A 14,513-nucleotide genomic window follows, 5' to 3' on the forward strand; every position below is an offset into this window, starting at 1 on the left:
TACCTAGATTCTCAAGCATGCTTCTACATTGTTTGCCATGATGTGCTGTTTTGGTTCAAGTATACAAAAAAAAAAAAGAAAAAAGAAAGAAAGAAGAAAGAAAAAAAGAAATCCAGCCTAACACAAATCTGGAACTAGAAAAGGGAAGAGTATTTTAACAGGCTTTTCAGATAATTGTGGTCATTTTTCTGTAATACTATACCAAAATTTAACAAGTGACAGTTTCTTAAAAATTAGCTGCAGTGTGGAATCTGAAACCGTTATCAACGAACTTTTCATACTCTAGTCCATGAAAATCCACTGGTTTATCTCATACAATATCAAAAAAATATATCACTTTTGTTAATATGGCTGTGGGTCTCACCAGAAAAATCTGTTAAGTACTGGGAAGCTGTTGGGGCACCTGGGTGGCTCAGGGGTTGAGCTTCTGCCTTTGGCTCAGGTTGTGATCCCAGGGTCCCTGTATCGAGTCCTGCATCGAGTTCCCTGTGTCTCTGCCTCTCTCTGTTTCTCTCATGAATAAATACATAAAATCTTTAGGGAAAAAAAAAAAAAAGTACTGGGAAGCTATCAAGTTCATGGAGGTGGATACAAGTTTTCCAAAGCTCTTATTTTTACTAGAAAGCTGGAATTTTTCCTTTGGTAATAAATACTGTCAGTTGTTTTCCTTGAAGTGGCAGGCAGGCAGGCTCAGTGTATTCATTTGCAATGTGTATTCTAGGTTCAAGATGTAATAAAATTTATAGAAGACCTTCTTGGTGTAACCAGTTCTCTTTTTAAAAACTGTGTGTGCAGACCAGCTGGATGAAGCCAAAGCTTCAGCGTTTTACCCTACTGCTTCTGAACTATCAGTGTGCCTATCAGCAGTATTCACACGCTCAGTGTCACAGTGCAAATAGCTCTGGCCTTCTCAGCCCATTGAAAGGATATCGATGAACTCCCTGGGAGTCCGCAGGCCATACCTTGAAACCTGCTGTGTTACCACATAATAACTGACCTCCAACCACCATTCTAATCACTAGTGGCAGCCCCCAATTTAGAAAGGTCTTCTTGCTTGTTCAGGTTATCCATGTATATTACCTGTCCCAAGAACATTAATATAAGTAGAAGGCTATTTTCACAATCCTAATTCAATACAGAATCATGAAAAATGAAATCTAGTTATCATGTAAGGACACAAGAAACTAAACAAACTAAATTTACTATGTAAATTCTCCAAGAAATTTAAAACATTTTCCTTAATTTATCCACTTATGTCCCCATTTGTTGGGCTGTTTCGTGAAGGTGTTTGCTCAGTATTGGAGAATCCTCAGTGAACAGATGGACGGAAAGACACCCCCTCTCTCCTCCATGGGATAGGGTTCACAGGGTGTGAAGCAGTCAGGAAAAAAGAGCGGAGGCGCTACAGCCAAACTCATCTAATAAGAGGCCCAGGGTCCCCACCCTACAAGTAGCCTGTCCTTTGTCATCTCCGGAGTCTGTTTTCTTAGCTGGACAGGAGGCAAATTCCACTTCACACTGTGAGGACTGGAGGAAGTGCCAGAAAGCATTATTAGCACAGCCCCCAGCAGGTATTCAGTAAATGGGAGCCACTATTAGGAGTAAGGTGCCCCGGGGCCAGTCCGGGTCTAGAGGGGGCGTGGGACACACACCCAAGTAATTATGACTCAGCATGGGATCTGATTAACAAAATGTGCTGGGAGTAAGAGGAAAATCAATGATCTGCCTGCTCCAAGGGAGGAGCTATCCTTATGATATGCTATCATAAAGGAGCCACCATCTCAGGGAAGTGTCCCTGCAGGAGGGCAGAGAAGGTACAGAGTCCATCAGACACAGAGCAGCCAGGCACAGGGCAGACGGAAGGAAAGCACCCTGGAACCAGCTCACTTTGGGCCTCCAGTGCCACACTAAGGAGTGCAAATATTGGAGGAGATTTTCTAGAGACTGAAGAGGACGTATAAACACTCATTGCTAACGGGTCATCTGGTGTCCTGCTGCCTTGGTGTCCTCACCCCCACTAGGCACATGTCCTCCGCATGCCTGAGACCTGTTAGCAGTCCCCAGGCCTGGGCCTGACTAGTGTAGAAAGAACAGAAGCCAAGCTCCCCTCCAAGGCCGTGGGACAGCAGCAAGCCCCAGCACCAGGGGGAACCGGGCCTTGTGGTTTTAAAGCACAAAGGAGGCAGCACCTTGGGCAAAGCTGTCTTGCATTCTCTCTGCCACTTTTAAAATCCTGAAGCAGGAAATTTGATCTTCATTCATCCCAGCCCTGTTCTGCCTCAGGTCCCGTGCTCCAGTGGAATTTCATAGATCGCCTCGCTCAATGGAGCAAGAACAGAAAGAAGGTCCAGGGCCCCCGTGTTTTCCAGCATAACTCCAGTCACCTGTGAGGTCTCCGGCCTGGCACGCGTGGGCCCCGAAGCCCACAGTGGCCTCCCGTCTCTCTTGTTCTTTGGCAGGGACACCAAACGCTGCTTGGTGGCACCTGTGCCCAGGGACAACTCAAGGCCAGGGTGAGCACAGCCCCCCAAGGGCAGGCTGGTGTGACGCCCAGCTGTGCTGCTCCGCACCCACCAACAGGATGCAACTGTGCAGAAGAAACCCACCACCACCACAGCCATGTCTTACTCACCCAGAATTTTACGAGGAAGAAGGCATTTTGAGGGCCTTTTCCAAACAGTTCCTTTAAGCCACCTTTCTTTTCAGGAAATTTGTCATAAATCTGACGAATGTCCACTGATTCGAGCAATGGGTCACTGTAAGAATGGTTGGCATGCCCAATGTGCACGAAGAGGTGTTTGTTGTACTGTAAGAAACCAACAGAAACATTCCCATTACAAACCCTTTGGTCAACCTGGGGCACATTTATCTTGAACTGGAAGAGCAGTAGTCCCAAAATCCCGGAATCATGCCTTGAATGGCCTAGGGTCTGTGCCTTTGAAAAGACGGAGACGGTAAGGAAAGCCATTATAGCTCAGGGTAAAACCATCAGTTTAAGGGCATCTATTTTCCCTAAAAAAGCGTTTTTGTAGACAGTAGTAAAAGCTGAAGTTACCCGACTACCAAACCAAGAAACTGTTCTATCACCAAGTGTCACCTGACTCAACTGAAAATGACAGCAACACCCTTTGGAGCCCAAGAGTTACAGTTAAGCCCAATGAGGAGTAGGTGTTTGGTCAACTAACACCGTCACTCAGAATGTACTTCTTGCTCCAGCTCCGCTAGCAACAGCACAGATGTAGTGCTCTGGGCAATGGTACCCACCAACTTCCTCCAATACGAGTCAGAGTGCTGAGCCTCTTTCTCACCAGTTCCCTTGGTAACCAGTCCAAAGCTTCTGCATAGGGGCTGGTCAGTACATGGTTGTCACTGCAAAGTTAGGGTCGGGAGTACAGCTCATAGAGAGGATTTGTGGTACGAGGTTATATGGGGCCAGTCATCAGAGAACACAGGTCACTCATTCACAAACCAACCAGTCAACCAATCAAAATCCTGTTAAGTCATTTAAACTTATGAAAGAGACCCTTTTTTCTCTTGCTTTGGTATAAAACATGGTAACTGGACCACAAAGGAGTTATCCAAACCAATGGTTCTCAAGGAACATTTAAAAATCACCAATGCCTGGGGCCATCCAGACTAACGTGGAATCCCAGAAAATGAGGTCAGGCATCAGTAATTTTTAATGAGCATTAAATGAATTCCAGTATGAGCCAGGTTTGAGAAATGGCCTACACTTTCTACCCCAGGACCTCCATGCCTGCCTCCTGGGCTGAGAAGACTGTAACATCAGCCTAATAGGACACAGAGACATCTGGGGGTGCTGGTGTTGCAGGGAGATTAGAACCCATCAGGGCTCATACAAGAAATTCCATGTCCCTACTCCCCTGGCAGTCCCTATTTACTTTTCAATTTTAAATGGATATTTTTCTCCAGCTACAGTCATTCAGAGTACTGACTCCATTAAAATGAGAAATCCTCCCCAAAAAGAAGGCTTGGTCGAAGTGCTTACTAGAAGAGTACTGTATCCTGGGTAAGAGTACGGGGTCTGGACTCTGCCTGCTCGAGCACAAAATACTGTGCCCACTGAAAATGAGCTAAGACATTGGGTGAGTTCCTCCCCGGTCTGTAAAATGGGGAAAGTGCTAACCTCTGCTTCCTACGAGTGCTACGAGGTTTAAATGAGAAATTGCATATAAGGAGGTTACTAGAGTTCACAGATTCAATGAATAGTAAATGATAAATGCCAGCTATTATTGTTGTTTTATAAAACCCCCTCCTTTGAGATTCACAGTGGGTATTAGCATAATTAAAAAACATTTTTTAACTTGGTATAACTTGAAGTTTCCTAAACTCACATGGTCATGAAACCCCATAAATGTTTCCTGAAGAAATGCTGGTTTAAATCCATGACTTGCTATGCAGGCATTGGCTCTGGCTACAGGACCAAAGGGCAGGAAGCTCGACACCCCTTCCGATATCAGTCCTGCATGATGATGGACCCCTGAGGGCTGTGGCCAGGGCCTAGCATCTTCTGGGAGAGGGCTAAGCCCCTCTTTTTGTCCAACATCAGAGTGATATTTTTACCAAAGCTTCAAAATCTCTAAAAGGTATCAGGTGAAATGAAAAAGGTGAACCCAACAAGCTCTGCCTTTCAGGTGAGCCAGAGGGCTGGAAACCACTCTGCAGGGACAGATGTACCTGTAACAGAAGATAATTTTTAAAATAAAGTCAAAGCCATTGCCAGGTTGAGGAGCTGAGACTATGGGGTATAATGGAATGTCTTTGACCTTTTTGTAAACATTCCCAAATGTTGTCATACCATCTTTCCAATTATAAGCCAACAAAAGCCCACGGAAATGTCTGAGACACTCCCGCTAACGAGCTTCCATTCTCATTAGTAGGTAGAAGGCAGAAAAAATAACACATGCAGAATTGGGGACAGTGATGCTGGTATAAAGGCAGAGCGGGAAAGGTGAACGAGTCGTGTGCGCTTCCTGTCTAGCTTCTCCGCTTAGTGTCCACTTACCCAGCATTCTCAGAGCTGAGGGCAAAAGGCACTCTTCTTTATTATCCAGATGACTGGCCTTCTGCACATCTGTCCATCTAACCCTTATCAACAACCTCTGCTGGCAACCAGCTCCCAGCCCCACCTAGCTCTGTGTGGGAGGCACTGTTCTGTCACGTCCGTGTGCCACCTGCAGGCAGTGAGTTTATGGGCAAGGATGCAACACAGGCAGAGCTCTGGGGACACCTGTGGCCAGAAGCGGAGTCTCTTCCTTGAGTGCCATGCTCTTGGCTCCTCCTCCTGGGCAGCCGCCCATTGGCAGGCAGAGCTAGGACAGAGGTTAAGAAGCTGAGACTTGCAGTCTTTTTTATTTTTTGCTCCTGACTTCCAAAGGCCCCTGCACTCTACTCCTGGAACTCAGGACCTCTACATGTCAAGAGGACAGAAAGGCAAATGGAGGGTAAAATTTAGCATACTTTAAGGGGGGCCATAAAGATATGGCTGAAAATCAAGGTGCTGAGCACAAACACCAAAACTCTGGAGCCAGATAAGAACCTGAAATCTCAGTTTTGCTCATATGCGTAAGGGGATACAATATAGGTAATACACACGGGACTGAAGATTAAAGGAAATAATGCACAGAGGGCGCTCGGCATAGGGCCCAGCATATAAGAAGTGTTGGATAAATCGCAGCTGCTAAGATGACTATTGTTGCGGTTTATTATTATGGGAGATTACTAGATCCTGGGGGAGAAGAAAAGAACTTTCCTGCTTCAGCTACCCCTCCTGCCTAGCAAAGAAAAAATAAACACAAGTAAGCCAAGAGCTAGGAACAACTTGTGAAGCCATGTGACTGTTCAAATCCTTGATTCTGGCCCACTCATAACAAGCTACTCAGGGTGTGGGCCTCTCTTGTGCCTGAAGGAAGGAAAGAGCTAGGTCTGCTCTGTGCAATGTGCTTTCTATACATGTGACCTCAGGTAATCCTGGCCTCACAATGACACTGTAGGGACATTTTATTAAAATCATTACATGTGGGGAAATGGAAGTTCCCAGATGAACAGACTTGCCTGAGGTCACACTTCCGGGAATAGTCCTGGAGTTAAGAATAAAACTTGGGCCTGTCAATGCCACAGGCCATGCATTTGGCGCAAACATCAACCACACCGTCTCCCAGAAGAAAATGCCTAGACCCTTCTCAACTCAGATCTACTTTTTCTGAAAGTTGATTTCAGAAAAGAGAAGAAGAATAAAAAAAGCTAACTAGTGTTTTCAAAAAGTCTAAGAAGTTAAATTAGAATTCAGGATAAAATAATGATTCGCAGATGCAGCAGACAGACTCTTCAAAGGCTTCTATTTTGAGGAAGTTACCTTTGTGCCCGAGTGGCTTAAATGAACTGAGAAGGGCAGGCTGTCTTTGCCAAAGGAAACCGGGCACTGCCTCTCCAAGGCTGGTGACGTGAAACTAAACCCTAACTGTTGGCATCTGGGTGGCTTTATTGCTGCCAAGAGGTGACTTTGTTTCTAAGAATACAAAGGACTAAAGAAGGTATCCTGGAGACCACAGCCGTGAGACAAACCGCCCTTCCTCTCCCCTTAATTCAACCTGGGTAGGTCAGGAATCCCTCTGCCCCCAAAAGCAGAAGACTGAAAAAGCAGAAACCTACCTGAGATGTTTGGGTTCAAGTTTTGATGAAATCAAAGCTCTAAAAAACCACTTGGTAAGGCTCTCACTACTTTCCATCCAGCCAGTTCTCCTTATAAGGGAAGAAGGCCAGCATGAATACCTTAGTTCCCTCTCTCCTTCCCAAATAAATCCCATTTTCTTTTCAGCAGTGGTGGTTTCCCCAAAACCAAAGGGTAATTCTATTTTAAAGAGCAGGAAACAAATATGTGCAAAAACAACATCAACAACTAAAATCCCAAGTATTGGGGGTAATATATAAGCAGAAACAGGGTGAATGTCAAGAAGTTATGTATACTAAAGCCCAAGACTAAATTTTCTTAATGTCCAAAATAGAGGTTAATGTTGGTTTGTCCAATTATTAAAAAAAAAAAAAAAAAAAGTCTCCTTAGGCACTCAGGAGATAGACTGATCATTAACATATCAATGACAATAACAAAAAAAGAGTATTCACTCTGCTTATTTCTTTTATGGATTTCAGTAGAACCAGCTTTCCTAGGACACATTCTATGGTAGGCACAGGGAACGTGTGAGCTAAGAGTACAAAATCCCTCTCTTCATAGAACCTACAGAGTTGACTGTATGGAGTTATTGCCTCTAAGTTGAGAATCCTCTTTGCCTATGTAAATACAGGTTCTCAAGGATTCCCGTAGAGAAGACTGCAAATCAAGACAGTCAACATCCCCTCTCCTGTACATCACTGACTTAAATCAGCATTCATCTGCTCTTTTTATACGAATGGCTGTATTCTCCAGCACTAAACATACAGTGTTATTCAGTGGCAAGGAGAACACACTTGGAGCTCACTTGAAAATACACTTGGAGCTCACTTGAAAATGTGCATAAAGTTTCGCAAGTGGAAACCATGATGAGCACCAAATTACCCATCACATCTAAGAGTAGGATACACTCAAATTTGTAATGTTTCAGAAAATTAACCCTTCTTGCAACTATTCTCATGACAGAGGAGGACGTTTTCACAAAATGAGGGAATAAATTGCAAAAAGGAGATGGGGCCATCATTCAGAAGAGGGAGGAAAGAATGGACCGACCCAGTAGCTGGGCAGCTGACCCGGACAACAGCCAGTCCGGGGTGGATGAAGAGTGGAAGAAGTGTCACCAAAGGGACAACGGACCTGGAAGGTTCCCTGACTAATCTGACCCTCTGGAGAAGAGTTCGAGAACTCTTTTAGGAATGCTGGGGATGAATTTGTTTAGGTATGCAAAAGCTGGATTTAAAAAAAAAAAGACAGTGAGGAATCCTAGGAAAAACAGTGTTACAAAAATGATTCTAATATGTCACACATTAACCATGCTGCATGTGAAATTTATAGGCCTGTAATACAAACGCTGAGTGTTAAACCAAAAATTTTGACATAACCAACACTGGGATAAGGAGGGAAGAGAACAATGTATTTAGAGAGCTAAGTCCTGGTTTTCCATAGTAAAAAGTCAACAGAAATTGTCTGAAAGTAATGAAGTGTAAGGTATGAACATGTTATTTCAAAATATGGAGAAAATATACAAAGAAATGGCTGAAAGGCTATGAGTAGCTGTCCTCAAGGAGTGGGACTGGGAGGTGGGGAGACAGCTTTTCTTTATAGGCTATGATGACTCTGGTTCAATTTGGCTTAAATACAAAATACACGTTATGACTTTATTGAATTAAATAAATAGCCAACCAAAAACTATCTTGGAACATCTTGGAGGTTTTTGAGCAAAAGAAAGAACTATAAAGGGAAACAAAAATATTAAGAGCTGTGCTTCAGGATGTTTATTCTAGGTGGTCACAAGTTCCCTGGACTCGAAAGGAACTTGGTCAGATCACAGAACCTTCCTATGGCTTGAACACTCAGGATGACTGAGCAAAAGCTGGGACTCTTGTCTGCCTGCAGGGTTTACCAAAAACATACTGATGCACCAGCAAAATCCTACCTGGATCAAGACTTGTCCTGCAGCTCAGCAGGCACCTGACACAAGCTTAATACACAGATTTCTCTTTTGACTTGGGGAAAATGCTCATTTTCTCTTTTCATCACTATAATCCCTTCAGTTATTCTTCACAGCAGTTGCAACCAGGGACAAAGGTGAATGCAATCCTAAAAACTCCACAAAGTTACTTGCAACAGGTTATTTAGCTACCCTGAGGGATTAACAAAGGACTTTTCTTCCTCTCCCAAATCTGTTCTAAGGTCAGCTTCTTTCCCCTCTCTTCCCACCTCCTGTCCCCTCTCTTCTGCTTGGGGAGTCTGGACAGAGGGGTGAGGAGCACTCAAACTCCAGAGTCAGCTAGGGTCCACATGTGAATCCTGACGCAGGTGCCACTTCCTAGTGGGGTCAGTTAAAATGGGCAAGTCCAGCCCTCTGGGGTAGCTTCTACATCCATACTGCAGGAGCAACCACAGAACCTATCTCGAAGGAGTGTCACAAGGATTAAATGAGATAATGTGTGGAAAATATTATTTTATGTTTATGGAAACATTATATGCTGTGCTTGCACATAATTTGTTATTATTACTGCTACTATTGCCCCAAATAATCATGATGTTTCTTTACTTCAGTCATGATAATGTGAAATTAAGATTGTTCCTCTGACAGCAACGAAATGGAAGTACCAAAATTTAGAGCAGAAATTAAGAGAGGAACATTTGCGACACACAGGGTGATTCCCACTAGCTCCCAAACTGCCTTTAGCTACTGTAATGTAGGGTGGCTGAGGTGGGGGTGATGTGCACCCGGAGCCTGGAACGATCTGGCCCCTGAATTTCCCTCAGACACGGTCAGTGACCCCTCTCTGAAGCGTGCAAAGCCTGTCCTTGAAAGGGCCTATCATCAAGATGAAGCAAACCGGAACGCCACAACTCCCCAAAGCGGCCACTGGGGTTATTTTCTTTCTCTTCCCTTTTTTGAGAGCATTGCTAATAGACTCTATTCCAGAGATCCCTGGTGAGGCAGCTCGCTTTTTTGTGCAAAAGGACAGAGACACCCGACAAATGGGCGGCAGTGGCGCTCCTTCCTCACACGCCCAGAGCTGCACTACACTGTCTGGCATGAAGATGGCGGTCTTCTCCCAGACTTGGTTCAAACATTCCAAGTATTTGAAGAACGCAGTAAAACCTTGAAAAATGACTGCTGTCATATAATACCAAGAGAAAAATTATAATCCACTTAGGAATTTAAAGAAACCAAGACCCATAACTCATGTCAAGGGATGTTAATGTACAAGTTGGAACAGAACAGGGACAAATCACCTACATTTGCTTCCTGCCCCTCTCCTTGCCTGGGCTCCGTCCAGACACCCCCAGGGCAGCCTGGGCAGCCTGTGATAACCCCCGGCCCTGCAGGGACAGGGAGGGGCTGTGGGGCCAAGCCAAGGAGAGTGACCTGCACATTCAGTGCTTGGGGGGAGCCGGGTAGGGGTAGGGGGCGCGTGCGGGGAGGGCCTGGCTGGGCTGGCATCTCAGTAGGGCCTCTCCTCAGCTAACTGCTCCGAGGCACCAGCCCCGATCTGGCTGGTTGGCACCTGGGCACTGCTTCACCCCCTCCCCTGCGCTCTTCTCAGAAACAAACAGCACTGAAAGCAAAGAATAAGGAGCAAGTGAGTCCTTCCTGGCCGGATCTCACACCGCCATGCACCACCTCGCCCCGGCCATCTTCACAGAGGGGCTGCTGTGTTCTCAGGAAGAAGTGTGTCTTCCCGCACGGAGGTGCAGCTGGAAGGGCCCACGGACCGCCTCGTGGGGCAGCAAACGGGGAAGGCAGGCGGGTGGGGTGCTGACCTGCCAAGGAAAGCAGATGGAGCCTGGCTGGGCCTCTGTGAAACGTCCATAAAACCCACATTTCCAGATGCTTTCAATTGCCTCATCCCCCAATGGCAATGAAAAAAAGAGGGTGCGTGCCCAGAGCAGCTCAGACACAGGAGTAAACCACCCACCACTGTGAGAGGGTGCAGCTGGGGCAGCTAGGACAGCTCGGCCGCCAGACGGGACAAAGCGGAGGGGGGGCGGCAGCACACCAGTGAGCCATCCCCCCCACCCCCAAAACCCGGCATCACTGTGTCCTACCAGAAAAACCTGGGGGCAGCATAAACACTGGGCACGGCCAGCCGTCAGAGCAGCTGCAGCCCTTCTCTGAGAACCGGGAAGGTTTGCGCTTTCTGACCGTTATTCCAAGCACGTGGTGCGCTCGCGAACAACGCGCGGATTAGAAGCCAGGCTTTGCTGATTCCGAGCTGGGGAGCCTGGGGCAAGTTGCTTAAGCTCTCTGGGTCTTGGCTTCCTCGTCTGAACCCAGGGATGACACCAGGCCTGCTCTTCTCCGGGGGTCACAGTGAAGGTCAAAGGGAAGAGCAAACGCGACAGTCTGGTCGGGCCACAGGGTGCTGCACAGGTGCTGGCACGCAGGGCCACTGTTAACGGGAACCCCCCCCCCATCAGCCATGCACGGGGGCAGCAGCAGGAGCCTCTTTTCTAAAGGGCCAGAAACCAGCTCTGGACAAACAGATGTTTCCCGTGACTACACGACCCCCTTTCTGAGAGGCAGTGCAGCCTCAGTGGCCACCGCAGGGCCTGGAAGCTTCTCCAGAGAGACCTCGTCCTTCTCCACCCTGTCACAACACAGGCAAGGATTCTCTTGGCACTCCGTGGAGTTTTCACCCTGCTTCTGATTTTACTCCTTTTTTTTCTCCAATCTAGTCCCCATACAAACCACCTGCCCTTCATTTTGCCACAGGCCTCATCGATTTTGTATTTCCTTAGAGCCGCGCTGGTCACATTTTCCAAACTAAAACCAGGTTTTGTGATTTAACAAAGGAATTTTCGTTGATCTGTGAATTTAGGCCTTTGAAAGGAGCTATAAAAATATGAAAATTAAATCATTCTTGGGGCCACACTGACCGGATGCCTTCATGGAAAAGAGTAAGGTGATGTGCAGGATGTACCTGCAGAACTACTGTGCCTTCTCCCTCAGAGGCCTGCCATTTATGTCCCCAGAGGGGAGGTGGGGCGGGGGGGTTAGGCATCCTTCTTCTCCGATGACCACTCCACTCCTGGCCCCCTCCGTGTCATGCTGTGAGGGAATCCATGAGAGAGCACTTGATGCAGATCTCCCTAAATGGTGATTAATGCTGCTCCCCTCGAACTCCTCAAATCATGGGCTTTGGATTCAAACTTCAAATCTCCACCCTGCCATCTATGAGATGATTCCTGAGCCATCTATGAGCGGATTCCTGAGCCGCTCTGTTTCAAATACCCATTTCAGCAAGTTTATTTTTGACAAGAGGCAAGGGCATTATCACACAGGGAGTTCTTAGCAATCCTGCCTCCTTCTCTATTCCATGGCTCTTCAAATTTCAGCACCATCCCTGGTCTCAAAAACACAGTCATCTCCACTACGCTCTTCCTCCCATAGCTAATTGGTCCCCCAAAGCCTTTTAGTTTTATCAGCATGATCTCTCTCCCCTCCGACATTCCTTATTTTCTGTTCCCCTTGGGCACGGCCAGGCCGCTGCCCTGGCTTGGTTCTTGCCACCCAATACCTGGACCGGAGAGTCACTTCCCTACCCCAGCCACTCTCTAACCTGCTGCCACTGTCATCTTCCCAAAACACACATCGGACCACATCTTTTCCTTCAAAAGAGGAGTGAGGTAGGAGAATATATACTCACATTATGCTGTATATGTATTAAAATATCTGGAAAGATTCACAAGGATCTAGTAACTGTGGTTAGAAGGAAGGGAAGTCTCCCTCCATTCTGTTATGCTTATCGATTTTGGACTGTGTGAATTTACTACATATTTAAATCATAATTAATTAAAAAAAAATTATTCTGGTTCCCACCTGAATTTCAAGAGGGTTCCAAACCACCTGGTGAGAATATCCTCTCAAGCCTGGCCCCTTCCATGTCTCTGGCCTGATTTTCTGCTACATTACTACAAGATGTTCAGGTCTCGAATACATTTGTGGAGTCCTCGACGTGTCCAGGGACGCTACTCACTGTAAGTGTCAGAGCAACACAGTGAGACCACTGATGCCCACCTACAGAGCAGAGTCTGGCTGACTGCATTTGCCCCAAACCTCACACAGCTATTCAGAGACCAGGCCTCTCATTCCACTAGAATGCAGATGTCGCCACTACAGCATGGTGGGAGATGCATCCTAAAGTCCAGGTGGAAACCTTCTCTGCTTCTTTCACTTCTTTGCCCCAAACCCTGAGAGGAGAATCACAGCACCACAAGTTGGAAAAGGTGCTCAGGGGAAACCCAGCCCAGCTCTCCACCCAAGGTGAAGGGCACTGTGCTATCCAGCCTGTGCCGAGGGAGCTCACACTTTGGAAGGCAGCTGTCTTTCTGTCTGAATAATCTCTTTATTTCTGCACCAGTCCAGGGAAGTGGTTAAGCACACAGAGTGGAGCCCAACCTTGGCACGGCCACTTCCTGGCGATGGATCCTCATGAACGTACCCTCATGTTTCTGACAGACTGCGGAGAAGAACAGTATCCACGTCAACATGCTTGGCACATGGTGCTTTGAACACAGCTCAGGAAGTGCTGGCGACCCTCGTTACTGCTGCAGCACATAAAGGTATTTCCTAGAGTTGAGCCGAGCTGTGCCTTCCCTGTTCATCAGGTTTGTTCCTGTCCCCATCACAGAACTCACCTCTTTTTTCTGCAAAACACTGCTCCTGTGAAGTCTCAAAAGAATAATTTCCTTGTCCCTCCCTCTCAGTTCCGCACTTGTCTCCGGCTGTAGTAACTCCCACCTAAGGAAATGCACACTCTGTCTTCCTGCTTACAGTCCTGCTTGTTCTGGCATCCAGAACACCACAGGCATTACAAGTGCAACCCTGTGCCTGGGAAGCCTGACCAGTGCAGGGGGGCGGGGGGGGGGCTAGGGGGAGGGGCAGGGGGTGGCCAGCCCTGGAGCAGCATGGGGCTGGGCTGCAGGAAGGCTGGAGGCACCTGCTGTGCCCCAGGGTAGGGCTGGAGAAATTCTGCTGGGCTTTATCAGGAAAACCACTCCCCATGCACACACGGAGAGCCCAGATTTTCATCGGCTGCAAGGAGCAGCTGCCTGACTTGGCCAGGTTTCAGGCAAGGTGCTTTTAAATGGCCCACCCTGGGTGGGGGAGCTTGTGCTCAACACTTGAAGTCCTGGGATATGTAACACCGAAATCATGTAGAAAAGTGTATTTTCTGGCATTACTAACCACTTCTAAAATAGTCTTTGTTGTTTAGATTCTTCCTCCCTTCCTTTCTTCACCCTCTGCTGTTTTTCTCTTAGCTTCAAGTGGAGCCAGAGGTAACAGAGGGACTGCTTTGCTGGTTTTCCACCAATATAAACAACCACCGATCGGGAAAAGCCGCCGTCTGGTTCGTCCCCGCTGCAGAGCCAGCAGGGGCCGCTCATTCCCCAAATGACTCTTCCTTTAGCTCCTTACGGATTACAGCTGGCCAGGCCACAGACTACACCAACGAACCGGCTACTCATCAGATACAAATGGATCCTGCGGCCCTTTGGTCATAATCCCAGGCTGCAGAGTCAGCAGACCTGGGCCGCAATCCTGTTTCCAACGACAGCTGACTGCCCAAACACGGGGCAGGCTGTGTCCCGGGATTACGTGAACTGATGCACAGTCCCGGCTGTCACCACCACCACAGTGCTGCGGGTGCTGGCACCGCCAGGGACAGCAGAGTCCTGAAGATGTCTTCAGTGGTGGCAACGGGGACCTACGTCGTGAATTGAGTGATTTTCCAGAATGGGTGGTACCAGGGAGGCCACCTTGGCCCGGGAACTAGACGAACCAGGTCTTCCTCTTGCCTTTGTT

At 47.3% G+C, this 14,513-nt stretch overlaps 1 protein-coding gene across 7 annotated transcripts in view; it reads right to left on the reverse strand.

Moving 5' to 3' along the window:
* Positions 1-14,513, reverse strand: part of TEAD1 (TEA domain transcription factor 1) — a 268,699-nt gene that overhangs the window by 36,883 nt on the left and 217,303 nt on the right. For all 7 annotated transcript variants that reach the window (XM_077866442.1, XM_077866441.1, XM_077866439.1 and 4 more), the window contains one exon: positions 2,633-2,806. In XM_077866442.1, the coding sequence (XP_077722568.1) occupies positions 2,633-2,806 (174 nt within the window). The remainder of the gene's footprint in view (positions 1-2,632; positions 2,807-14,513) is intronic.

This window comes from Canis aureus, chromosome 23 (genome assembly GCF_053574225.1).
Source record: "Canis aureus isolate CA01 chromosome 23, VMU_Caureus_v.1.0, whole genome shotgun sequence".
NCBI classification, from domain to species: Eukaryota; Metazoa; Chordata; class Mammalia; order Carnivora; family Canidae; genus Canis; species Canis aureus.